At 38.4% G+C, this 25,018-nt stretch overlaps 2 protein-coding genes across 2 annotated transcripts in view; both read left to right on the plus strand.

The window, feature by feature from the left end:
* The window catches only part of LOC115363513 (immunoglobulin mu heavy chain-like), a 73,521-nt gene extending 52,143 nt beyond the window's left edge, over positions 1-21,378 (plus strand). The window contains exons 3-7 of the mRNA XM_030057773.1: positions 16,151-16,199; positions 18,545-18,838; positions 19,933-20,244; positions 20,383-20,703; positions 20,877-21,378. Coding sequence (XP_029913633.1) covers positions 16,151-16,199; positions 18,545-18,838; positions 19,933-20,244; positions 20,383-20,703; positions 20,877-21,268 — 1,368 coding nt within the window. The 3' untranslated portion in view covers positions 21,269-21,378. The remainder of the gene's footprint in view (positions 1-16,150; positions 16,200-18,544; positions 18,839-19,932; positions 20,245-20,382; positions 20,704-20,876) is intronic.
* Positions 1-25,018, plus strand: part of LOC115363486 (uncharacterized) — a 381,300-nt gene that overhangs the window by 350,112 nt on the left and 6,170 nt on the right. The window lies entirely within an intron of this gene.

A 25,018-nucleotide genomic window follows, 5' to 3' on the forward strand; every position in this document is an offset into this window, starting at 1 on the left:
CTTGTGTCATCGTTTTGAATCAACATGATCTGGACCGCTGTAATGTGTAATGCTACGTCTTTTTCAGCAAGCCGCAGCACAGCTCCACCATGTGTGTATTCAACACTCTGTAATTATAATATTGTTAGTCTACATGATCCACTTTCCAGTACAAGTGAGTGCAGCCATAAATACATGATTTGAACCAGTATGTTGTACTATAATAAATGAACAGGTATTTGTAATTTGTATTTCTCCAGATACCAAGACACGAGTGCACCTGCTGGCATGTTTGTGTCTGTCTCAGCCCAAAGATGAGAATTTACTTTTTCTTTCTTTCTTTCTTTCTTTCTTTCTTTCTTCTTTTTCTTTCTCAAAGACCTTTGTCTTGATCGTCTTGATTTCAAGATAAGCTGGAGTCAGTCCATTTTTTCCAAGTATAACATGTCATTTTGCTTCTAGCACACATTAAGAGTTTTTAAAGGTGTTTTACTTAGACTTGACATGATGTGGTGTAGACAATAATCAATATGTTTGCCAAGTCTGAGCTGCTGGCACAGAGAGGACAAATTTGCTATCAGTCATCACAGGTGATTTTTCTATAAAATATATTAGTTAATATCTCTTGTAAAATATTTGTAATTCAAATTAAATGAACAGATTATTTAACTCCTCTCACTGACCAAACTGGACAGTGACGCCGTTGAAACGTGGGAGGTTTTTGACAGGCTGTGTGTCACTGTGGTTATGATAGCTGGGGTGGCACAGTGTTACATGCCATGACAAAAACCATGTGAGTCAGAAACCAGACGTTTCCACTGCTATGCCGCCAAATGAATTTTACAGATACATTTATAGATTACTATCAAATAGGTATTATTAAATTAAGATTTTATACAATTCTGGCAGTAGAAATATGATGAATATGCTTCCAAGACCAGTCATTAATACATTTACACAAACAAAGAATTCCTTTTTTAACCCAGTTTGTCAAGCAAGCCAGTTTTGTGTTCACAGGTGAAAGCTTCGCTGCTTTACTCTAACCCAGTTGTCACATTCATATGTGTTGACAGTGTCAACTCAGACATTCACAGTTAGCATCGTGGCTACATTTTAATATAACCACAAGACATGGGAATGAGCAGAGAAATTACAATTATTATTTGGATGATTTTTTTTTTTTTTTTTTTAACTGCATTAGAAGTTCCCTATACTGACTCGTCAAAACAGGTGAGCCACTTTGTCATATTTTTCATTTTTTAAGCCTTATTTATCATTGAGATCTGACTGAAAAGTATAGGTTATTATCATTATTATTATTTCTTTTTGATTTTTTTTTTCTTTTTGAAGGATGGACTCTGTTGCTTTCCTCTAATACAAACAGATACATGAATAAATAAATAAATAAATAGATACATACATACATACATACATACATACATACATAAAAATGTTTCACTGCCCACGCTGTGCAGTGTCTTCAGTGTGTCGGGAGGTTTTTGACAGGCTGTGTGTCACTGCAGGCTGTTCTCATGAAACGTTCGATTAATCGATTAAAACAGGTTACATGCGAGGAGCACGCAATGCGTTATTAGGAGGTCATGCTCATTTCACGGATTTCTGTGAGAGCAGGTTAACCCCACGCCTCCCTCCCCAGATTTCCACGGCGAGCGGAAGCTACATCAGCGACAGTGGTAGCAGCGTCCATAGCAACAGCCATAGCAACGATAGAAACCTGAAAGAATCTTCGTAATAACTAACAAAGTAAACATTATATACACTAACTGAACGAAGATTTTGGAGATAAAATGCACATTTCCCGCTAGAAATGTTATCAAAACGCATTTGAATGCATAAGCTCTCTTAAAATATTGCATTTTCCACTGAGAATAAAAGGAATGTCCGCCATTTTTCTTAAGGCTCTCGCTTCGGGGCTCGCGCAGGCGCGCTGATCGCTCGTGCTGCTGGAAATTCGTAGGAATATGCACGGAAATTTGTGCATTATTTTTCGTACAATATCATACGAACCGTTTCATGAGAATACGTTGGTCACTGTGGTTATGCTGGTAGTGGTTATGGCACAGTGTTACATGCCATGACAAAAACCATGTGGAGTCAGATACCAGACGCTGCTATTTTTCTGACAACTGGGTTAGAATAAAGCAGTGAAGCTTTCACCTGTGCAAAACGGATTTGCCACTGTGTCATACTGTCAAAAATAAACAACAACATAATATACTTATTTTTAAATATGTATTGTTGTATTTATTTTTAGACATGGACAAAAAAAGACTTGCTGAATGAACATCATTTTGTTAGATGGGATCAGAAAATAAAATGTATATATGTAAAAACAGAACATGATTCACTATAGCAATAAATAAACAGTGCAAAGCCCCTCCAAAAATGACAAATATTCTATGGCTTAAATTGCCAATAGTGGCAAATATTAGTCCAGGCAAAGAGAAGCAAACATAAAACACTATTTCCACTGGTCAAGCTGGCGCTGGCGTTGGTGCTGCTGCTGTTGGCAATATTTGGCAATATATTAAAACCATTTTTTTTTCATCGTCATTGTCAGTCATGTTACTAGTAGTTATACTGTAAGTTTTGGGTTGGACACATAACGTTACGGAGCACCAAAGTCGTTTCGTGAGCTCTCGTGTTGTTTTAGAGATGAAAACTGTAAAGCCTCAGGCAATCGACTCCTAGTCTCGCGATATCCGATCCAAAACTCTACAATCGATTCATCTGAGGATTCATGGCTGATCAATTGAGGAGTCTGCTACCGACACAGCCGTATCCCTCGCCTGTAAAAGCAGTTATCCGGTCATATCGCTATATCGTTCCCAACCCTAATATAAATGTGACAACTGGGTTAGAATAAAACAGCAAAGCTTTCACCTGTGCAAACTCAGAAGTTCACAGTTAGCATCGTGGCTACATTTTAGTATAACCACAAGACATGGGAATGAGCAGAGAAATTACAATTACTATTTGGATCAGATTTTTTTCTTACTTCCATTAAAAGGTCCCTATACTGATTTGTCAAAACATGTGAGCTACTTTGTCACATTTTTCATTTATTTATTATTTGAGATCTGACTGAAAAGAATTGGTTCGTTTTCCATTATTTTTACAATGCTACAAATGAATATAATTATTATTATTATTATTATTAATTTATTTTTGTTTTGTATCTTTTTAAGGACAGACTCTGTCGCTTTCTCCTAATACAAATAAATAAATACATACATACATAAAAATGTTTCACTGACCACACTGTGCAGTGTCTTCAGTATGTCGGGAGGTTTTTGACAGGCTGTGTGTCACTGTGGTTATGCTGGTAGTGGTTATGGCACAGTGTTACATGCCATGACAAAAACCATGTGGAGTCAGAAACCAGACGTTTCCACTTCTCTGCCGTCAACTGAATTTTACAGATACATTTATAGATTTCTGTCAAAATACGTGTTATTAAAATGATTAATATGCTTCGAAGACTATTCAAAAAATACATTTACACACACAAAGAATTACTTATTTAATCCAGTTTGCCAAGCAAGCCGGTTTTGTGTCAACACATATGAATGTGACAACTGGGTTAGAACGTAATAATAATAATAATTATTGTTATTATTATTATTATTATTATTATTATTATTATTAAGTAATTATTAATGATTTGTAACAAAGACACACTGTGATGTTGTCGCTCATCTCCATGCATCAGTGTAACTGCTGTGGTTATGTTTTGAGACGTTTGCTGCTTTTTAAATCTAAAACACACACACACACACACACACACACACACACACACACACACACACACACACAAACACACAGAAACAGCTCTTGACTGAATGTCATGTAAAAATTATTTCCTGATTTAGCAAAAGTAAAGAAACAGAAATGTTTGTGTTGCTGCTGGACCATGAGTGAGTGTTCAGTTGCAAGTGTGGGAGGTTTTTGACAGGCCATGTGTCACTGTGGTTACTATGGAGTGGCAGCAGCACAGTGAGACATGCCATGACAAAAACCACCAGCCGCTGTCACATCCCTGCTCTCAGTCAGAAAGCTCGAAGAACTACACAGAAATTAGTGCTTTGCAATACTTGGACTTTTAAAAGAAAACAATGTAAAAACAAACAGTGAATGCATTAAATTAACTGATGTATACTTTTATTCAGAGATAAGATTACTGTCCAGTAAAATCCAGATTTGCTACAGTTGTGGCAGTGGTTCAGTGATAAAAAGGCGTATGCTACCAAGACAAGTCACTGACTGCATTAACATGCACAGATGATTCCATTAGGCTGGTTTCTCAAATAAAATTTTGCCTTCATCTCATCCTTTAAAAAAAAAAAAAAAAAAAAAAAAAAAAGTTACTTGTGTCTGCTCATGCATTGGGCACACATTAAGGTCAGTGTTGAAATTTCACAGTCATAATACTTATATTACAATATAACAGAATAATAACATAATTTTGATACATTTTTTTTTATTTTTTAGATTTGACAAATTGTACTTTGAACGATAACGAATATGTTTAACTTTCAATTGTTTGCTGCAAGGACAAATTTTATCAAACTTTTTTCATCATATTGTCAGGCATATATTATTTAGATTATGTAAACTATTCAGACACAAATACTTGAGAACGCTTTTTCTCCACTGAATGTTTTGTAAAAACAATAATCTCTGTCTTTGTCCAAACTCCAGAAAAGACGTATCTCTTGTAGGAGTGGGGAGGTTTTTGACATGCCATGTGTCACTGTGCCATATGGGGTGGGGTACACAGTGTTACATGCCATAACAAAAACCATGTGGAGTCAGAGAGCGGACAGCAAGAAAAACAAAGCTAAACATGAATGACTGCAACTTGAATAAAACACAAATATAAAGCAGGATCATCATTGTATAACATAGTGCAATTACAAACACAAAACCTGACATATTTTTCGTTCAAACATATTAAATTTACAGCATTGAAAAAAGTCACTGCAAATATACAATTTTATAAAATGAACTTAAATTTATTGTCAATTTATTTATTGTGAAAAAATATTGTGAAAAATACATTGCTATTATATTACATATTATACTGATATTAAATCACTAACTGACAAGATTATGTTTATGATATTAAAAATATATAGCATTAAATGTTATATTGATATTTTCTTGATGCTTTTCCCAAATGACATTAAAAAGGAAGATAATTAGCATCATTAATAACAATAATAATATTTATAATATGCCAATAAAATAACATCGTGACACTGAAGATAAGCACACAAATAATCATAATAATTCATCAATACAAAAATGTTTTGTAATGGTCACCCTATAGTATTTTTCTTTTTTTATTTGAATAATTTCTTATGATTTAGGAGGAAATGAGCAGTTGTTTTAGTCTGTTTCTCGAAGCAGAGCCTGTGGGAGCGACATACTGGAGCAGCTTCAGTTTTTGTACTGTCATGTATCACCGTGTACTGGGATGGCCACAGTGAAACACACCGTTACAAAAACCTCACAAGAGGCAGAGGCCATCACTAGTGGAGGACGCATTTCAACTCTCATCACAGACTCAGCAAGCTGTGCCTAAATCAGTGTGCAGCCAGTCTCACTATGAAATGTATCTGACATAATTCAGTTCAGACTGAACTGAATCGCTCCATGGACACTGGTCCACTGGTCCACTGGTCCACTGGTCCACTGGTCCACTGGCAGCTATGAATCATTGTGCTAGAGGAAAACTTGTGGGTGGACAGTAGTCCTGAGGCCTGTTGTTTGGATTTGGACAATATGTCATACAACTGATAACACTGCTGCATGCACTATTATTGCAAATATTACCAGAAGATTCCTACCAGGATGAAGACTAACGATGACCGAGCCTTTGCAGTCAAGGTGCGGAAACTTTGAAACAGTTTGTCTGAAGAAATATTTTCAAAATGTATATATGTGTTTCTTTTTATTTTTTAATTGAGCAATGCAGTAGTTATATTATTGTTATTGTTTTTCTTAGTAGTAATAGCATTGTTGATGTTAATGTTATTGTTACATCAACAGCGTCTGGTCAAAGCACAGGGTGGGGTTTTTGTACAGCGCTCTATCACAGTGCATACTATAACAGCCACAGTGATACAGCTAATGACAAAAACCTCCTTCCACTGTTCTCAGGGAAATAAACGGCACTGACATTGAAAACAAGTGAGTGAGTTAGAATGCTTCCTTCAACTGGTTTCTGTTTAATTTCTCTAACCTGCTGCTGACTGAAAACCTTTTAAAAATGTTGATTTTTTTTTTTTTTTTTTTTTAGGAATTCAGAAAAGCAGAGCTGTTTTAAGACAATCTTTAAAGATGTTTATTTATTTATTTATTTTACTTAATCAGTCCTCATAAAACAGCCCTTCATGAGTTCAAAGGTCACAGTATTTCAGTTGTGAGAGTATTTTCTCAACCCGTAGATTATGATGTAAATTGCATGATTTTCACACTTGCAACAAGTCAGTGATTTTGAAGAAAAATCCACCTACCAAGGAAGGTGGACCAAAAATCAAATGTTGGAGCAAGATTTAATAGATTTACTCCTCCAAAAATTGTAGTAAATAAAAGCTATTCAGTGCACCCAGACAGAGTGAGCGGACCACGCATCAGACGAAGGTTTTTGTATGAGTGTGTGTCACTGTGTATGGGGGCTACCCACAGTGATATATGCTATGACAAAAACCTCACTTGCCTGAAGCCATTCAAAAACAAGGGAAAATATTCACAAAATCAAGTCTTTCTCAAAATCATGATGCAGGGGACTGTTACTGAATGACACTAAGGCATGGTAAATTTATTTTACATGATTCTGTACTTTACCATGCTCATCCTGAAATATTTTGAAACTTACATCTAAGACTGACAGTACCTACTGAGACTTGGATCAGCAGACATAAGATTTTAAATATTAAAAAACATAAGTTCAAGGACTGATTCTACAAAACTCCACATGCAGTACTACTAGCAGACCAAATAGTCCAATCGGGTTTATTTGTCCAGCCTTTAATTAGAGGTACAGTCTTGAAGAGAGTCAAAAAGGCCACATTTTAAACACTGGAAACAACAACAGGTAACCCTGATGTGATTCAAACACATCACAGTTGAGATACACCACTTCAGAGGCAGCAAAGCTTACAGCAAGTGGACAATAGATGATTTTATAAGTGCCAAAAAATGGTGAAATACTTATTCATTGTCCTAAATATATTAATACACAAAAACATATATTCAGAGAGTGTGACATATGTTGAGAGAGTATGTTCTGACAAATATATTGTTACAATATATTTGTTATACAATATACAATAGTTGTGAAATCTTTTGCAAGGGGCAATCATAACACAAAATAATGTGTATGAATTTTGGACTTGTGGCTTCTGACATCCTGACTGTTTAATATTTATATAACAGACAGGAAACAGCCTTCACCACAGCAGGTGCTTCCTCGTCCAGTGAACAAACTGAAACCTTGGACTGAAATTTATCTGACAGAGGCAGGAGCCAAAGGTTCTGCCCAACTCTGGAAATTGATTTTCTTATACAAATAGAAGCTGCAAAGCTCCTCTGAATACATTAGATTCCTTTAACAAGACCAAACCGTCATAGAAAGACAGAAAGGATATATTCATACATATAAATTTCCCTATTTTAATATGGATAGTGTGTTCTCAAGTTCCCAATCGAAAATCTGGGAGTGTGAATGTTCTCCACAGTATCTCAGTGGTTCCTAAACTGCACTCATCCAGACGGAGCTGTTGTTCCTGGACTGTGTTGGAGCCATTCTCCCAGTTTGGGGGTCACAACCCCAAGTGCAACTATCATTGCCTTCACTTTCAAATTTTTTCCAGTTCCTGTTTCAGTCCCCAATACTTCTACAGCAGCAAGTCCCACGGGGTCTTAGCTCTCTCACTCCCAACCACCCTTTGCAGTCTCCCATCTGGACTTGGTGGGATCCGACCTATATTAAGCACAGATGTTCTTCTACACATTCCCTGCAACTTGGTTGTGTTGCTTAGTGTCCCCACTCACATCGTACACCTTTTCATTATGAGCTGGACTGTGTCAGCCTCTGGAGCTGATGTTCTGTGTGATGTGATAGATCCCTGCTTCGACTGACTCAGTGCTAAGTGCTTGCTCCAATTAGTGTCGAAGTGCTGTCCTTCATTCCAGCTTTTCCAGCTAATAGTAATGGTATTTCTTGATGTCAGTCATCTGTGCTATCTGGTGATGGTACACTCCATGGAAAGGCTTGGCTTGCTATGTCACCTGGCCAACCTGATCTCACAGAAATCCGTGAAATGAGCACGACCTCTTAACAACGCATTGCGTGCTCCTGGCACATAACCTGTTATAATTATGTGTGGCCACCACAGAAACAGCGTCCACTGAAAGTCAATTAGGATCCGTGTCGTATGGCCACCACGCAAACGCTGTCCACTGAAAGTCAATTTCATGTGGGTGGTAGTTCATAGATCCCGGAAGTGCAAATTTAATCAAAATAAAATAATAAAATAAAAAATAAAAAATCGCCAGTTTTCTAGACTAGGCCTACCATATTGACCCGCATAAAAGACGACCCTGATTTTAAGATGACCCCTCTTTTTCAAGACCATTTTTTGGAAAATAGGCTACTTTTTATATGGACAAAATCTTGTTTGAATAAAAAAGCCACCGGCCTGCATCAGGCGGGTCGGCCGCGGCACCGGCTGGTACCGCGCCCACCCGGTCAGGTCTGCGGGATCTGACAGGTGAGTGGTCAGTGCCGCGGTCGGCCCGTCTGGTGCCATGGCCGGTAGGAGTGGTAGCATGGAAGGGCGCAAGCCAGTAATTTCGCCTAGGGCGGCACATAGGCAGAACCGCCACTGTATAGTTTATAATGTCATCATTTTCATATTTTTCTAGTCCACAAAAATCACATTTTAAGCCATTTTGAAATCAATGAACGAAATTTTATTTTGATCTGAAAAACACCGGCGTTACCAAGGCAACGCGCTTCATGCTACCTGGTGACTCCCGGCTTCTCGGCTTCAAAGACGTCACGCCGTGGGTGGTGGTTCATAGATCCCGGAAGTGCAAATTTAATCGGTATTCTGAAAAAAAGGTCTGATTATTAGCCATAACGTTGTAACCACCCAAGGCAGACTTACCACGAGCTATGAGGATGTGTAACGATGGCATGTGTCCACAAGTCCCGTATAATATCAACTTTATTTTAAGAAAACACGTTTTATTTGCGATATCATATCACGGAGAAGCACTACATTACCCATAATCCTAGTGTTTAACAGCGACGTGTCTGAATTGACAGCTTTCATCAATAAAGTCAATAAAATCTAATAAAGTGCATGAAAGTTGATAATGTGCTGATATGTTACGCCATTGAACACAACCCTTTCAGTCAGCGAAACAGAGCGGGTGGAAAAACCGTCGAAACACGTCAAAAATAGCACTAAAGATTTATATAGTCTATATATATATTTTTTTTTTCATAACACATCTTTACTCGTGGTATAAACATAGGCTACATGTTAAGGTTATGCTTTTGCTGTTGAAAAACTACCGTATGTATGGTTTTTAAACCTAAATTCACAATGTTTATCCTAACCCGGAAGAGGGGTACCAGAACTACAATTCGTGCAGAGTTGCAACACACAGAGCTGTCCTGCGCCATAGCTTTTGTAGTTCTAACATGTTATGTCTATTATATGAAGTGGTGATCACTAATTTTGCAATCTTAATCAAAGTTTTTGGGTGTGGGAAGAACGCCTGAATGGTCAGATTTTAATTTTTTTTTCTTAAGATAGTGAATTCATGTTTTTTCCATGTTTTGACACTAGTCGGTGGCGCCCCCTATTGGTTTGCCATCGGACATGATAGTAGAGGTCAAGAGCTTTCCAAAAATGTTGACCCCATGTCTGTGCCATATTTTGTTGCTGCACTGTAAGCCTTTAAAAGTGTCTCAGGTGGCCATATTAAGTTAGTGGGAAAATCTGAAATATGAAACATTGAGTATTTTATGGGGGAAAAAAAGCTTTGAAATGGTCCAAATTGAAAAGTATGACTGTGTATATGACTAACATCAATATTCTAAATAAATTTGGCCATTACATACCCCCTTAAAGAAGTTTGACTGATTTTATCAAGCTTGGCCCTAAAAGAGGTCTGCAGATGTACACCTGAGACATCCTTGGCTTGGAGCACGATGAAAATCAAACTTTGTCACAGAACAACAATGAAGACATCGTTTGAAAGGTCTTGACCTATGGAGTAACATATCTCAGTGTGAGACCAGTGCGCAGTTCCTGCTCCCCACAAGTGCCCTTAGAACCTTGCACCTGAGACACTTTTAAAGGCTTACAGTGCAGCAACAAAATATGGTAGAGGCATGGGGTCAACATTTTTGGAAAGCTCTTGACCTCTACTATCATGTCCGATGGCAAACCAATAGGGGGAGCCACCGACTAGTGTCAAAACATGGAAAAAACATGATTTCACTATCTTAAGAAAAAAAAAATTAAAATCTGACCATTCAGGCGTTCTTCCCACACCCAAAAACTTTGATTAAGATTGCAAAATTAGTGATCACCACTTCATATAATAGACATAACATGTTAGAACTACAAAAGCTATGGCGCAGGACAGCTCTGTGTGTTGCAACTCTGCACGAATTGTAGTTCTGGTACCCCTCTTCTGGGTTAGGATAAACATTGTGAATTTAGGTTTAAAAACCATACATACGGTAGTTTTTCAACAGCAAAAGCATAACCTTAACATGTAGCCTATGTTTATACCACGAGTAAAGATGTGTTATGAAAAAAATATATATATATAGACTATATAAATCTTTAGTGCTATTTTTGACGTGTTTTGACGGTTTTTCCACCCGCTCTGTTTTGCTGACTGAAAGGGTTGTGTTCAATGGCGTAACATATCAGCACATTATCAACTTTCATGCACTTTATTAGATTTTATTGACTTTATTGATGAAAGCTGTCAATTCAGACACGTCGCTGATAAACACTAGGATTATGGGTAATGTAGTGCTTCTCCGTGATATGATATCGCAAATAAAACGTGTTTTCTTAAAATAAAGTTGATATTATACGGGACTTGTGGACACATGCCATCGTTACACATCCTCATAGCTCGTGGTAAGTCTGCCTTGGGTGGTTACAACATTATGGCTAATAATCAGACCTTTTTTTCAGAATACCGATTAAATTTGCACTTCCAGGATCTATGAACCACCACCCACGGCGTGACGTCTTTGAAGCCGAGAAGCCGGGAGTCACCAGGTAGCATGAAGCGCGTTGCCTTGGTAACGCCGGTGTTTTTCAGATTAAAATAAAATTTCGTTCATTGATTTCAAAATGGCTTAAAATGTGATTTTTGTGGACTAGAAAAATATAAAAATGATGACATTATAAACTATACAGTGGCGGTTCTGCCTATGTGCCGCCCTAGGCGAAATTACTGGCTTGCACCCTTCCATGTTAGATACTACTCCTACCGGCCATGGCACCAGGCGGGCCGACCGCGGCACTGACCGCTCACCTGTCAGATCCCGCCGACCTGACCGGGTGGGCGCGGTACCAGCCGGTGCCGCGGCCGACCCGCCTGATGCAGGCCGGTGGCTTTTTTATTCAAACAAGATTTTGTCCATATAAAAAGTAGCCTATTTTCCAAAAAATGGTCTTGAAAAAGAGGGGTCATCTTAAAATCAGGGTCGTCTTTTATGCGGGTCAATATGGTAGGCCTAGTCTAGAAAACTGGCGATTTTTTATTTTTTATTTTATTATTTTATTTTGATTAAATTTGCACTTCCGGGATCTATGAACTACCACCCACATGAAATTGACTTTCAGTGGACAGCGTTTGCGTGGTGGCCATACGACATGGATCCTAATTGACTTTCAGTGGACGCTGTTTCTGTGGTGGCCACACATAATTATAACAGGTTATGTGCCAGGAGCACGCAATGCGTTGTTAAGAGGTCGTGCTCATTTCACGGATTTCTGTGAGATCAGGTTGCACCTGGCCCTGGCTAAGGTGTGTGGTGCCCCGACCATATGAGCATGTACAGCAATCCTCTTTGAAGGAATTATCATTCAATAAAGCTTTGATGACCTAGGCTGAGAGAGTGACTCCATTAAGTGTCCTGTCGGTTCAATCTACCTGCATGCTGCTTTGTGGTGGTCTGAGCGGTACTACACTCAGATTGAACCCCTCCTTTGTTCCTAAGAACTTAAGGAGATCATTCAGATCAAGAACCATTCAGCTGGATGTGTTTTGTCTTCAGGCAGGAGAACAGGAAGTATAAAAGGCATCTGCTAATTACCAAGTACACACGTTGGCAGGTTATGTCAAAAGCATGGCCCAAATCCATCACATCCAACAGCTGTTTGTGTGCTATGGTGATGATGTGGTTGGGAAAGCCCAGTTCAAGAAGCAGTTTGCTAAATGGCTTTGTGAAGCATTTCCCAGAAATACATTGAGCCTGGAGAAGACCCTCTCACTGTGGTTCGTGCTCACTCTGCATGCAGCATTGCAGCATCAACAGCCCTCTTCAGTGGGCTGAATGTTGAGGACATATGCACTGCAGCATCCTGATCTAAGATTTGTCCATAGAGTTCTATCTCTTGGAGCTCATGGGTTCCTTCTCAAGGTCAGGTCTCAACCCAACACTTGAGAGAGAGCGGTGTGTGTGTCAGCTGTTTTACACCTGACTCCCATGGACCGTATATGCCACTTCTATCCCCCATGTTCTTTGTGGTCCCAGGGCTGTGAGGTGAGGTAGGTGTTCCAATGGCTTGACCTTTGACCCCCATATGATCAGTCATGCAGTGTTGGGCAGTAGCGGCGTTACAAGTAGCGACGTTACTAGTTTAACTACATTTGTCAGTAGCGTGGTCGTAGCGTCGCTGTTTTCCAAATCAAATAGCTTTTAAGTAGTGAAACTATTTTACTGATCAAATAGCACAGTAGCGTCCACAGAAGCTACATTTTCCCAGCCATTTCTCAAACTTAAACGCAACGGAGCTTTTGCTGCGGTTTGATATTTGACATAGATCGGGAGCAGTGGGTGACGTCTCCGCCGCTCACGGACCTGTACGTGTAGCCGACAGCCGCTTTTCTGTTTGACGTCGCGTACCTGTCCTAATTGTCTGCTGCAGCGGGACACGAGCACGTGTGTCGCGTGAACAAGCAGCTGTTAAGAAAGCTGGTAAGAAAGATCAGGATGCCTGGCCTCCTTATCCACTAATAAGGAAAAACCTTTGGAACACAGAGGCAGAAACTACATGCAAACACAGGTGTGTGCACATACACACACACTAACATATATACACACTAACCCCCACATTAGTATAAATGCACTACCTGCTTTTTGTTATTATGTGGAGCATGTTGTGTATTTTTGTTGCCATGGTTTGTAGCAGTAAAAGCAGAGAGAGCACAGTTTCATCAACTATTGAACTGAACATTTTTTGCCTGACTTTCTGTTTGACTGACAGTTTTATTGATCACTAAGATAGCAATGACTTGGAATGAAGTTGGTTCATGTTAAAAAAAAAAAAAAGTAGCTTTGATGTAGTTAAGCTACATTTTGTCACTGTATTGTAGCTTAGCTTGCTACATTATCTGGAGGGTAGCTTCAGTGTAGTGAAGCTTCATTTAATGCAGAGTAACTGGTAGCTTAGCTCACTACATTTTCCAAGTAGCTTGCCCAACACTGCAGTCATGTCAATTCCAGCAGTTTGCCCTTTAATGAGCATCTCTGGAGAATCACTTACAGATATGGAATAATACTGAGTACCGGTTCATATGGTTTTAGGCAAGCTGTTGGCATGTCCTCATTGGCTGGCAATGTGCATGCAAAATTTCACTGAATGAGTCCATGTGTGCAGTTGGAGAGGAGCTATTGGCCATAGAGCCAGTTACAGGGCTGTGCTTTACTTATAGAACTAGGGTTACAAGTAACTGACCCACTTAGATCTTGATGACAACTCAAGAACACTCTGCGACTGGCGATCTGCAAATTCCAGATGGGCTGATTCATGTGTTGGCTGCACAGCCTGGACTGTTATTAAGACATAAAAGAGATAAATATGTAATTGGGGCCTGCACCTTAAGTCCTTTTGATGCAAGAACTGATCAGCTGTTTGGGGGTTTCTACATCCCACCTGTGTAAAATCACCCTGCACTCGCTTTGCAATAAATCAGACTGATGTTCTCCTCCTTCTGTGAAAAGACACAGGACCTTCTGAAGATGATCATGCCGCCACTCCGTCCCTCTAAAGAATGGTTCTCCTTTTCTATCATCATAGATCAAATCTAGGATAAAATTCACCACACGTAAAAAGCCTAAAGATCTTGGTGGATTTTTAAATTATTTTTAGCATCCTTTCATCGTCATTTACAGTCTATTTTGAAACAGCTTGCTGTCAGACTGATTACCTGTTTGTGAGGCATCTAAGAGGGAGCACCGCTCCTGGTAGGTAGGGTCACAGAGTTCCCTGCCTTCATAAGCACAGGTGAGGGCAACTAGTGCCGCTCTTTGTCTGAGGCCTGGGAGCTGAGGGGAGGACTGCCTTATTTGTGCAGAGTTGTGGTGCAGCTGACTCAAGGATGGATGGATGTTTGCTTTGTAGCCCCATGTTGAAGAGGAAACAAGACAGCTTGCCTTTCCACTGGCTGAGTTACAGTACTGCCAGTCATCTTCATTGGTGCAGGACCCCCAGTTTAGCAAAATTTAATGCCAGACTGCTGCTGACTTGATTTCCCCCCTTGCTTTTTTTCTTTCTTTCTTTCTTTCTTTTTTTTTTTTTTTTCTTTTTTGTTTTTTTGTTAAACCTGAATTCTTACAAGTTGCTCTGTGTTTTATATTGTGGTCTCAAAGTCAGACTTTATATAATTGTATTCTATTTTATCTTGCTTGGTTTTGCCTCTTTCCCCTTTGCAGTGTACGCATGCGGGGAGTACTTGAGACACCTCTCCCTGCATGCAGTGTGGTAGGCCTGAAGGATGGTGCTCACTTTAATTTTGTGCATTTGCCTTTCCTTCAGTGCAGTGCAGGTTGCAGTGTAGTTGTGGTGACTATGTGCACACATGGTGGTCTCCCTTGGGGTCTGCGACAAATTCTCTCCACAGTATAGGTGCCTGCTTCTTGGTTCTGCTTCTTGGTAGAGTCAGTTGGCATTTTCGTTATCTAGCTAAAGTTATTGGATTTATGGTTGTCCCTGCTGTCTTCCCCAGATCCATCACCAAGTCAATTATAATTTTTTAATTGTGAACTGAATGGATGTCTTTGCTCTTCTTTAACTTTAAATTTGATTGTGTCCACGCGCAGCCATGAAAAAGTGTTTTAAGCCAAGGTAGAAATAATAAGCATTTTTATGCAAGAAATCAAAAATGTGTAACATAGCCATTTTCATATGCATCCTCAAGATATCAAGATATCCTTCAAGATATCATAGAGTTACATCATCTCAAGATACTGTCCAACATTTTGAGCCAAAATGTCCAGTTTATTAATGGCACAAGAACCCAATTTTATTGTTGCCACATTCTTTTATTATTATTATTATTATTTATTTTTTTTTTTTTTTGCTTGACATGTTTCTTTATTGTCAAGCCTGCAGAGGGAAGGATGATTTAATTGAGTATGCAACAGGAAATAATGCAATTTAAATCTAATTAGTGAAAATCTGGAGTTTAGGAAAGACTGATCTGTCCTGAAGGATGCATTGAAAACTGCACTGAAATTGAAACAAAATGGAAAGTGCAATAATCATACTTTTATATTTGATCTGGAATGACTCACACATATCAATACTGTCATAAACATTTCAGTTCATTTTTTGGCTCAGGTTTTCAGTTGTGTGAACTGAACTGCAGGCTGGGGGGAATTCATGAAACCCTCTGAAAAAGAGGAAGTTTTCAGCAGCTCTTGACAAATAAGCTTGATATTATGTAACCTAGGTTACAGGAAGTGGTAAGAGATGGTAAGCTATATCTCAAGGGGATATGGCTAATAAACAATGTCAAGACGATATTAAGTGGAACTTGTATGTTTTTTTAGTATTTGTACAGGCGGCACATCACAATCTATCATTGTGATTACTACTTTGACTACTGGGGGAAAGGAACAACAGTCACAGTAACTTCTGGTAAGTCATCATCTGATGAATTTTGACATTTTTGTATGTCAAAACTCATATTTTTTTTTATATAAAAATGTAAAATATTATGACAAAAATTGAAATTTTCCTTCAGCTGGGATACAGTGTAGGCCTTCAGCAAAAAACAGACACGATCAGGGCAAATGTTAGAAATGTTGTGTATTGAAATAGTTTTGATAAGATGATTCCAATGGAAAAGTATTTTTGCACTGAAGTGCTATTCAAACTGAACACTGTGACTACTACAATTACTTTGACTACTGGGGAAAAGGGACAACAGTGACCGTAACAACAGGTAAAAATGGCTTTGTTTTATTTTCATCTTCACTGTATCAATTCTAATATTTAATAGTAGAGAACCTGGACTTTAGTGATGTCAGTAGACAGCATCTTTTAGATGGTCGTTTTTGTACGTTGCATGTGTCTGATTGTTACACTGTGACGATGCTTTTGACTACTGGGGGAAAGGAACAATGGTTACAGTTTCATCAGGTAAGTCATCAAAATTTTTACAAATTTATGGATTAAAAAAGAAAAGAAAAGTGTTTTGTTGAAAATTCAAACTTGATATCAGGGATTTCACTAAGACAGAATGTGTTGAAAAAGAGGGACAAGAGAGAGTTTCCACTTGTTGTCACTGAAGTCGGTTTAAAGTTTGAAGGTCAACATCATGTATCATTTAATTTTATTCATTTAATTTTATTCACTTGTACAAGCAGAGAAAATGTATTTGTAAGATGGCAGAAAAGTGTAGGTTTGTGGACGCAGGTTTTTGTATGCAGTAGATAGTAAACTGTTAGGCTGTGACTACGCTGCTTTTGACTACTGGGGAAAGGGAACAATGGTCACCGTCTCCTCAGGTACGTAATATTAATATTTGTGATTAGATACAGAAATTCTTAATACATCACTCAGAAATATTGTATTATTTCCAGGTAGTCACAACTGTTGTCTTGTGATAAAACAGCCAACAGTAATTTGTAATCTGTCAAATGATCTGTCTTGAGTGTGAAACCGATTGGGTCTATCAACAGATGTAGTAGATGTTAGTTTGATTTTAACTTTAGACTGCCTTTAAGCTGGCAGGCTCCACAGTCTGTATGATGTGAGGCACTTAGGAGGATAGTTTTTGTAAGAAGTGTGTATTGGTTGTCTCCACTGTGACAAATGGGCTTTTGACTACTGGGGAAAAGGCACTATGGTCACTGTGTCATCAGGTAAGAATTAAAATCTCTCTTCGTTTATGACTCAGACCGAGCAATATTATGTTTTTATGGCAAAAAGATCATTTTTAATTTCTCTGTTTGTCAGGTGTCAGTTCAGATGTTCATTATTAAAATAGAAAGAGTTTCAAATGTGCGAAAAGTGGAAACGGCAAAATCCTCAGTATCAGACAAGATCTTAGACAAAAAGCTGTAATATGAGGGCATTTGGTCATTCAAATGCATTTTATAATATTATTCGGTAACACTTTACAATAACAGTACAACAATTAACGTTAGGTAATGCCATGATAAACATTATTAAGTGATATAAGTGACAGTTAACTAACCTTAGCTAATGTGTCTAAGAATCATTTACTAATGCTGTTCATGCTAAGGTATTTATTTATATGTTATTTAAGGTTTATTGTAGATATTATTAACATTAGTAAATGCCATAATAATCACTAACTAACAGTTATTTAACCATTACGGCATTAACTAACATTAACTAACATTAATTAATTGTTGTACTCTTATTGTAAAGTGTTACCCATTATTCTCTAATAAACGTAAAGTTGTAGACTTTTCAAACTAGTTATTGACTAGATGAAGCCTTTTGAAAATAAGCGATAAGTAGATTTAGCGCTGTGCTGCGGTGCTTTTGACTCCTGGGGGAAGGGTACAACAGAAACTGTTTCATCAGGTAAGAATTGTCAACTTAAATAACCAGTGAACTGAAACAAAAGGAACAGTAATTATTTCATAATCATTTAATGTCCATATTGTGATGTGGCTGCTATTACAGAAATTAATGGATGTTTACTTATGTCAAACCTCCACAAATGTCAAATAATGATGAGTTTTTAAAAATACTGTTGAATCTATTAATTGATCATAATTTACCAACAATATACTGACTGATAGCCAATAACTACTACAAAGTGCTATAAGTGAGAGACGTAAGTCTGTTCCTTTCCTTACCAACCTGTAAATAACTGGGATACGAAAGCTGCAACACAAAGCTGCCATGGGCTTCTCTTTGTTATCACTCATGTTAAAAAAATTCTGTCATGTGCAATCAAAATTTAATTTCAATATCCTCATGAGAAATATTTTTCTTTTTCTCAGACACACCAAAGGCCCCTACTGTGTTTCCTCTGGTACAATGTGGTTCTGAGACCAGTGACACGCTGACTCTCGGCGTCCTCGCCACCGGCTTCACACCCGCCTCCCTGACCTTCAGCTGTGCCACTGCCAGCGGGACGAACCTGCCCGACTCTGTTCAGTACCCTGCAGTTCAGAAGGACAGCTACTATTCAGCGGTCAGCCAGATCCGAGTGAAGAGATCAGACTGGGAACAAAATGTTAGCTGTACCGTGGGCCATACAACTGGATCAAAAACCGTCCACATTGGACCAACACGTAAGATTCACATCAACTTTTATATACGCTATATACTTAGTCAATCCAGAAACTGATCAATTTGTTTGAAATTTAGTATACTGGTTAATCATTTGAGGCAACATAGAAATTTATGTATTTTTAGTCACTGCAGTTTCAAGTAGGCTAAATTATAAAAAATAAGTCCTAACTGGTTTGGTTATTATTATTATTGTGATTATATAGCATCAATTCTTGTGCATCTGTTGAAGATAGTTTGATGACCTAACCTCTATTAGTTAATCACAATGTAATAATATCTTGTTAATTATTTGTACTTTTTCTTCTTTGTCTCCCCCCTGCTTTATAATTTAGTGACTTTATGTCCCCCCAGAACCTTTTGTAACTTTAAGTGATGTCTTACTTTAGTTCTACATTCATGCAGTGCATAAAAAAGTGAGCCAGATGTGATTTTTTTTTTTATTATTTTAAGTTATCTACAAAGACACCATACTAATTTGTTATATGACACATGAAATAGCATAAAAGCAGACACAAAGTACAGCATGATCACTCTAAATTGAATGTGACTGCAGTTATTAGTAAATCAAACAGCTTCTCATATCTATAAATATTATCATGTGTGGAGTCAGTAGCAGGTACAGAGTTCGGTGGAGAGGCTTGAGCTTGCACTATGCAAACTGACTTGTTGGCTCAGTCTAGTTTATTTCCTGCTCTTCTATGTTCTCTACACCTGGCTAATACATTTTATGGCAATATGTCCTACTTGCTTCCATCTACTTGCATAACCCGTGTTGTTTCCAATCTGCCTGCCTGCACTTTTACTGTCTTTCAATGAATGTTCACGGCTCAGAAAGTGTCCAGTCAAAGGTTGGTTTCCACTTGTTGGCTTGCCTGTACAGTCAGTGTCTATGCAGAAGAGAGTACTAAAGCTCAAGTCATTATAAAGGTCATTGACAGTGGCGAGCTGTTTTTCTGTCTGACACTCACTGTGTGTTTGAGCAATTCAATATGTACACGTTACAGTTTCATCAAGCTTCACCTTCATCTCTGCTTCTGCACATTTGTTATTCCCTGCTTCTGCATACATATATTTGTGTATGTTTGTTTTTCAGCCGTGTTTCATCAGGCACCAACTCTTAGTGTGTTGGTCCCCTCTCCCGAGGATGAATTGAAGGGTTCCTTCTCCTGCTTTGCCATTGATTTTTCGCCTGAAAAACATGAGATCACATGGCTAAAAAATGGACAGGAAATCACCAACCCAATATCTGAGATCAAGACACCTACTGTCAGCAGAGAAACTGAAAATGGACCTGTGTTCAGCACAGCGAGCTATCTCAATGTCTCAGAGTTGGTTAAAGGTGACAAATTGACATGTTTGTTTGAAGGACCTAAGACAAATGAGAACAAATCTGTCACCTATAAAGGTGAGTATGTTATTATTATTATTATTATTATTATTATTGTTATTATCATCATTGTTGTTGTTATTATTAATATGACAGCAGTTCAAATGGCTTTATAATTATGCACGTTTAGTAAATTCCCATTATTTCCTCTCTCAGAAACTGGCACATGCATAAAGCCTACTTGCCCACCTTCTCTGGACATAAAAATCAAACCAATCTCATTGGAGGACATGTTTCTCAACAAAAAAGCTGAGCTGATCTGCGAAGTCACTCCTAAAGAGGACGTGTCTGTTGAGTGGCAGGACGAGAATGGACAAGTAATAGTTGCAAGCAGAAACCTGAGTGAGAGCAATGGGAAAAGCATATCTGCCATAATTGACGTCCTGTATGAGGAGTGGAGCAGGGGGATAGATTACATCTGTGTGGTTGAACATCCAGACTTGATTGAGCCTAAGAAGGAACCTTATCGAAAGAGCGGTAAGCAAAGTTTCATTATTTTTTCAATTGTGCATTAAAAGTCTGTTTGAATGCCGCTGATGATCATGGATGTGTGTGAGTGTTGTTTATGAATGCTTCTTGTAGAAGAAATGTTGTATAACAGCTGCTCTCGTCTGTGCCAGGAGGGCCTAACTGTTCTGTCATGCTTGCAGGAGAAGTGCCTCAGCGTCCATCAGTTTTTCTACTGCCTCCAGTAGAACAAATTCGAAATAACATGGTGACCCTGACTTGCTATGTGAAAGACTTCAAACCCAAAGAGATTGAGGTGTCTTGGCTTGTTGACGATGTGGCAGCAGATTCAAAAATGTATGCGTTTAATACCACAAACCTGGTAGAAAACAACGGAGTCTACTCTGTCTATGGCCAGCTATCATTCAGCCTTGAGCAGTGGAACAGCAGTGAAGCGGTGTATAGCTGTGTAGTTTACCATGAATCCTTGATGGACACATCCCGAGTCATTATGAGGTCCACAGTGAGGAGAACAGCTGAGAATTCCAACACGGTCAACCTCAACATTGACCTCCCTCAAAGTTGCAAGGCCTAGTAGATGTTTTGTTGTGTCGCTGTGTCTTATGCCCTGTTTGTCATGTTTGTTGCTTGTGATATGACATGTTGTTTGTCTTTTAAATGCAGATTCAAAATCAAAATAAAAAAAAAATCACTTCATCATTTTGTTGATTTATGTTGACATCCGTGTTTAACCCATGGAGAGAGTTGTATGTTTAGTTGAACGATGAGGTAAAAGGCGTACCGAGTGGCAGCACAAGAGGACAAAGAAATAGAAAGCAGGCATGAAACAATTTGTCATACTGTGGTAACACAAAGTGTACAAACAAGGTGTAGAGAGAAGAATATTTACAACAGAAAGTAGCAGTAGTACAGAAAATGTCCCACATTAAAATTTCATTCACTTTAATAAACCCCACCCCCACTGATCAATGACTGTAAGAGTCAAAATCACCAGCTAAATCATATTTGTTCTTTGTTCTGTGTGGTTGGTGCATGAACACTGTTCTCATGCTTTGTCTTTGTGTGCGTATGTTATCTCTACTGGGTCTTGCCTCCCTGCCAAGAAAAAAAAAATCCATTTAACATCTAACCGGGTCACTGGTCTCAAAGATTATTACTGGGCATTGAGTATTTATGATACCAATTCACAAGCCAAGCCACAGACAGTCCACAGCAAAACATGGGGTCTTTCAAAAGCAATTCAGGGTCATTGCCACTGCTGCTATTACCACCATTTAACACACTCTCTATATATGTATATTTGATAGTAATGACATTTAACACTATATCCATTAGATAAGAAGTATACAAGTATACAAGTATACAAATACATATTGAGAGGACAGGCAGCTTGATTAAAGGATCCATAGATAATTATTATTTAAAGTCTCAATGACCGGCAGGTGGACTAAAAAAAAAAAAAAAAAATGAGAAAATGATTATTTCATGTCAAAGGTAAAAACAGTTTGTAAGTGTACAAAGTGTGTCAGAAATGACACACTGCTTCTCCCAATGCTGTTGTCACTGCTTTAACAAAAGAAAATAAGAAAGAAAGCAAGCAAGAAAGAAACACAATGATCAGTCTCATCCCAAAATACCCTTCACAGATCTATATGGGTCATAAATATTGTGTAGTCTTGATAGATATGATAAAATGTGTCATTTATAAGCAGAGCAGAGGACCACAGATGTGATTGTCAATGTAACTTCACTTCCATCTCCACATGCAGAGTATGTGTTTGTGACTAACAGCTGCTGGGATCATGCCATGGAAACAGATCAAGACAGCATGGGGAGCACAGCCCTCACCTTCATCATCCTCTTCCTCATCACTCTGCTGTACAGCATCGGGACCACTGCTATCAAGGTAGTAATGCTTTTAAAAGTTAGGGCTTCACCTGACACAGATATCATGTGAAATCTGGATTTAACTCTTTACACTCCAAATGAAATAGACTGGAAAACTGGATAAAGAAAAGCTAAAGGTCATTAAAGAGTAGTTGCAATAGAGGACAGAAAAATCACCAACATGCTGTTGGTTATTGCATATCTTCAGACAATCCTGTGCACATCATATAGATGTGTTAAAACAACTGCATGAGAAAATGTTATAATGCATGATGAACATGATTTGACTAGATAATGTGGATGTTATAGGTAAGATATACATCACTGAGACCAACTACTAAACAGACCCACACCCACACGCCACTGCCTTTCTCACATCTCTTTTTCCGAGCCTGGCTATTTTATATTTAGCCGTTATTTGCACACTGCTAGTCTTCAGTGCAGTTTCATGATGGCACCAGCCACGCTTGACTGACATTTGTGACACAACTGCACCAAAAGCTCTACAGGGTGGTGATTATCTGCCATCAGTGTTCGGTGCATGTACTGTTTCCCCATCTGCCAACAGAGTTAAAATAATTTCTCAAATTAATCAATAGTGAATCTTCAGAAATATGATCTACAGTACATACCATGCAACAATTATGTTACACCTCGTTGTGTACAGATGCATGTTGCAGTGTTTTCTGCTTCACTTAATAATGATGTGCCTAATTTCACGTTCACTACTTTAGATGATGTCATGATTTTATACTTACTTATACATTATGGCACAAAAATTAGACTTTCTCATCACATACATCATAATGTATTATCACATGTTTTAATTATAAAATTCATGATTTAATTTTAACAAGCTGGTGGTAGGTTTTATAAAGTAGTATATGTATTACTCAAACTTTATGGTGCATTAAATTGTATTATGGCATTTTCTAATGCAGTTGCGATGAAACTGTATTGCTTATGATGTGCACAATGACTTATACCTCATAACATCCAGCAGCTAAATAACTTGTACTCATCAAAATGTTAGAACTAGTTACAAATTGTTGTATTTTAATTGTTTTTGATATGAAAGCTCTGATCTGTATTTCTTTGTTTGTTTGTTTTTCTCCTTTTCAGGTCAAATGAAAAAAAAAAGGAAAGAAAAAGGAATGCGGTGACTGTCTGTGTAAAAATATCATATTTCCACATATTAATCCTTTGTCTTTTCATTGTACACTGTAAGTCTGCATAATTGCTCTTTTTGCCTTTAAGAACATTTGTGTTATGTCTTTGTTGAAAATAAACCTTTAACTGAAGAGAACCATTGAAGCATTTGTGGCTGCTCCTCCAATATTTTTCTCTCCTGCAGAAAAGGTTTTTATTATGTCCAGGTTATTATGTCAAGGTTCTCATTACACTTACTCTTAAATTGTCTGTAGAGCCAACCAACACCAGAACCTAAAGTTTCTTTGAGCTATTTTTAATCAAAGATTATTTATTAATGTATTTATTTATTCTTTCATTCTTTCATTCATTACTCTCATTTATAAATTTGATTTTGTCATAGCTGCATCAGTTTTGTCCACCAGCTCTCCAGCACCTGGAGCCAACAGACCGTGTTCAACTGAATATGTAAATATAAAGATGTTACAATGTGATGGTAACAACAGACCAGAGAACTAAAACTCTCAGCAAAGTTGTGAGGAGTCACCAAACAAAATCAGAGAGGTGCCTGAGAATGTAAATAGTTATAAGATATTTACATTTTCAGTGCCTTTCCTTTCCTGGCATGAGCAGGCTTCACAGCTGGGGTGTGTGATGCACCGTTGCTCAGTGTCATGTTTCACTTCTGTATTTCGGGAGCTTTTTTGGGACCTGGGTGTTACTCGGTGCTTCCGCTTGCTGCCTGCCCTGATCGCTCTTCCCTGTCCTGCTCTAACATCTGTGCAACACATCCTGCTCCATCTCCACCTGACTTTAAGCACCAGCCAGTGTACAAGTACAACTCTGCCATCTAGCCAAAGTACAGGGATATTACACCTAGGGTTGAGACAGTAGAGTTGCTAAGTTGCCTAAAATCAAAAGGTATGTATAACTTCTCCTGAGATCCTTCATTAGGATTTTGAAAATGTACATGACCTGAAAACCAATCTCTGCTGTGTTCCAGCACCACAGGTGATCTCTCCAAACATCACACTCTACTCTGTCTGGGAAGGCCAGTTTGGGAGCTCATCAGTCACACTCATCTGCACCCTGAGTGGCTTCTTTCCAGACCAGCTTACTGTGCAATGGCAACTGGGAAACGAAACTGTCACTGCTTCACCAGTCGAAAAGAAGCTGCAAAGTGTGGATGGAGGGGAGAAAACCTTCAGTCTGACCAGTCAGATTAAACTTGATATGAAGGATTGGGCAAAAGGCTCAGATGTCACCTGCAAGTCCCAACACGGCAAAA

Source organism: Myripristis murdjan, chromosome 8, assembly GCF_902150065.1.
Source record: "Myripristis murdjan chromosome 8, fMyrMur1.1, whole genome shotgun sequence".
In the NCBI taxonomy this organism is placed as follows: Eukaryota; Metazoa; Chordata; class Actinopteri; order Holocentriformes; family Holocentridae; genus Myripristis; species Myripristis murdjan.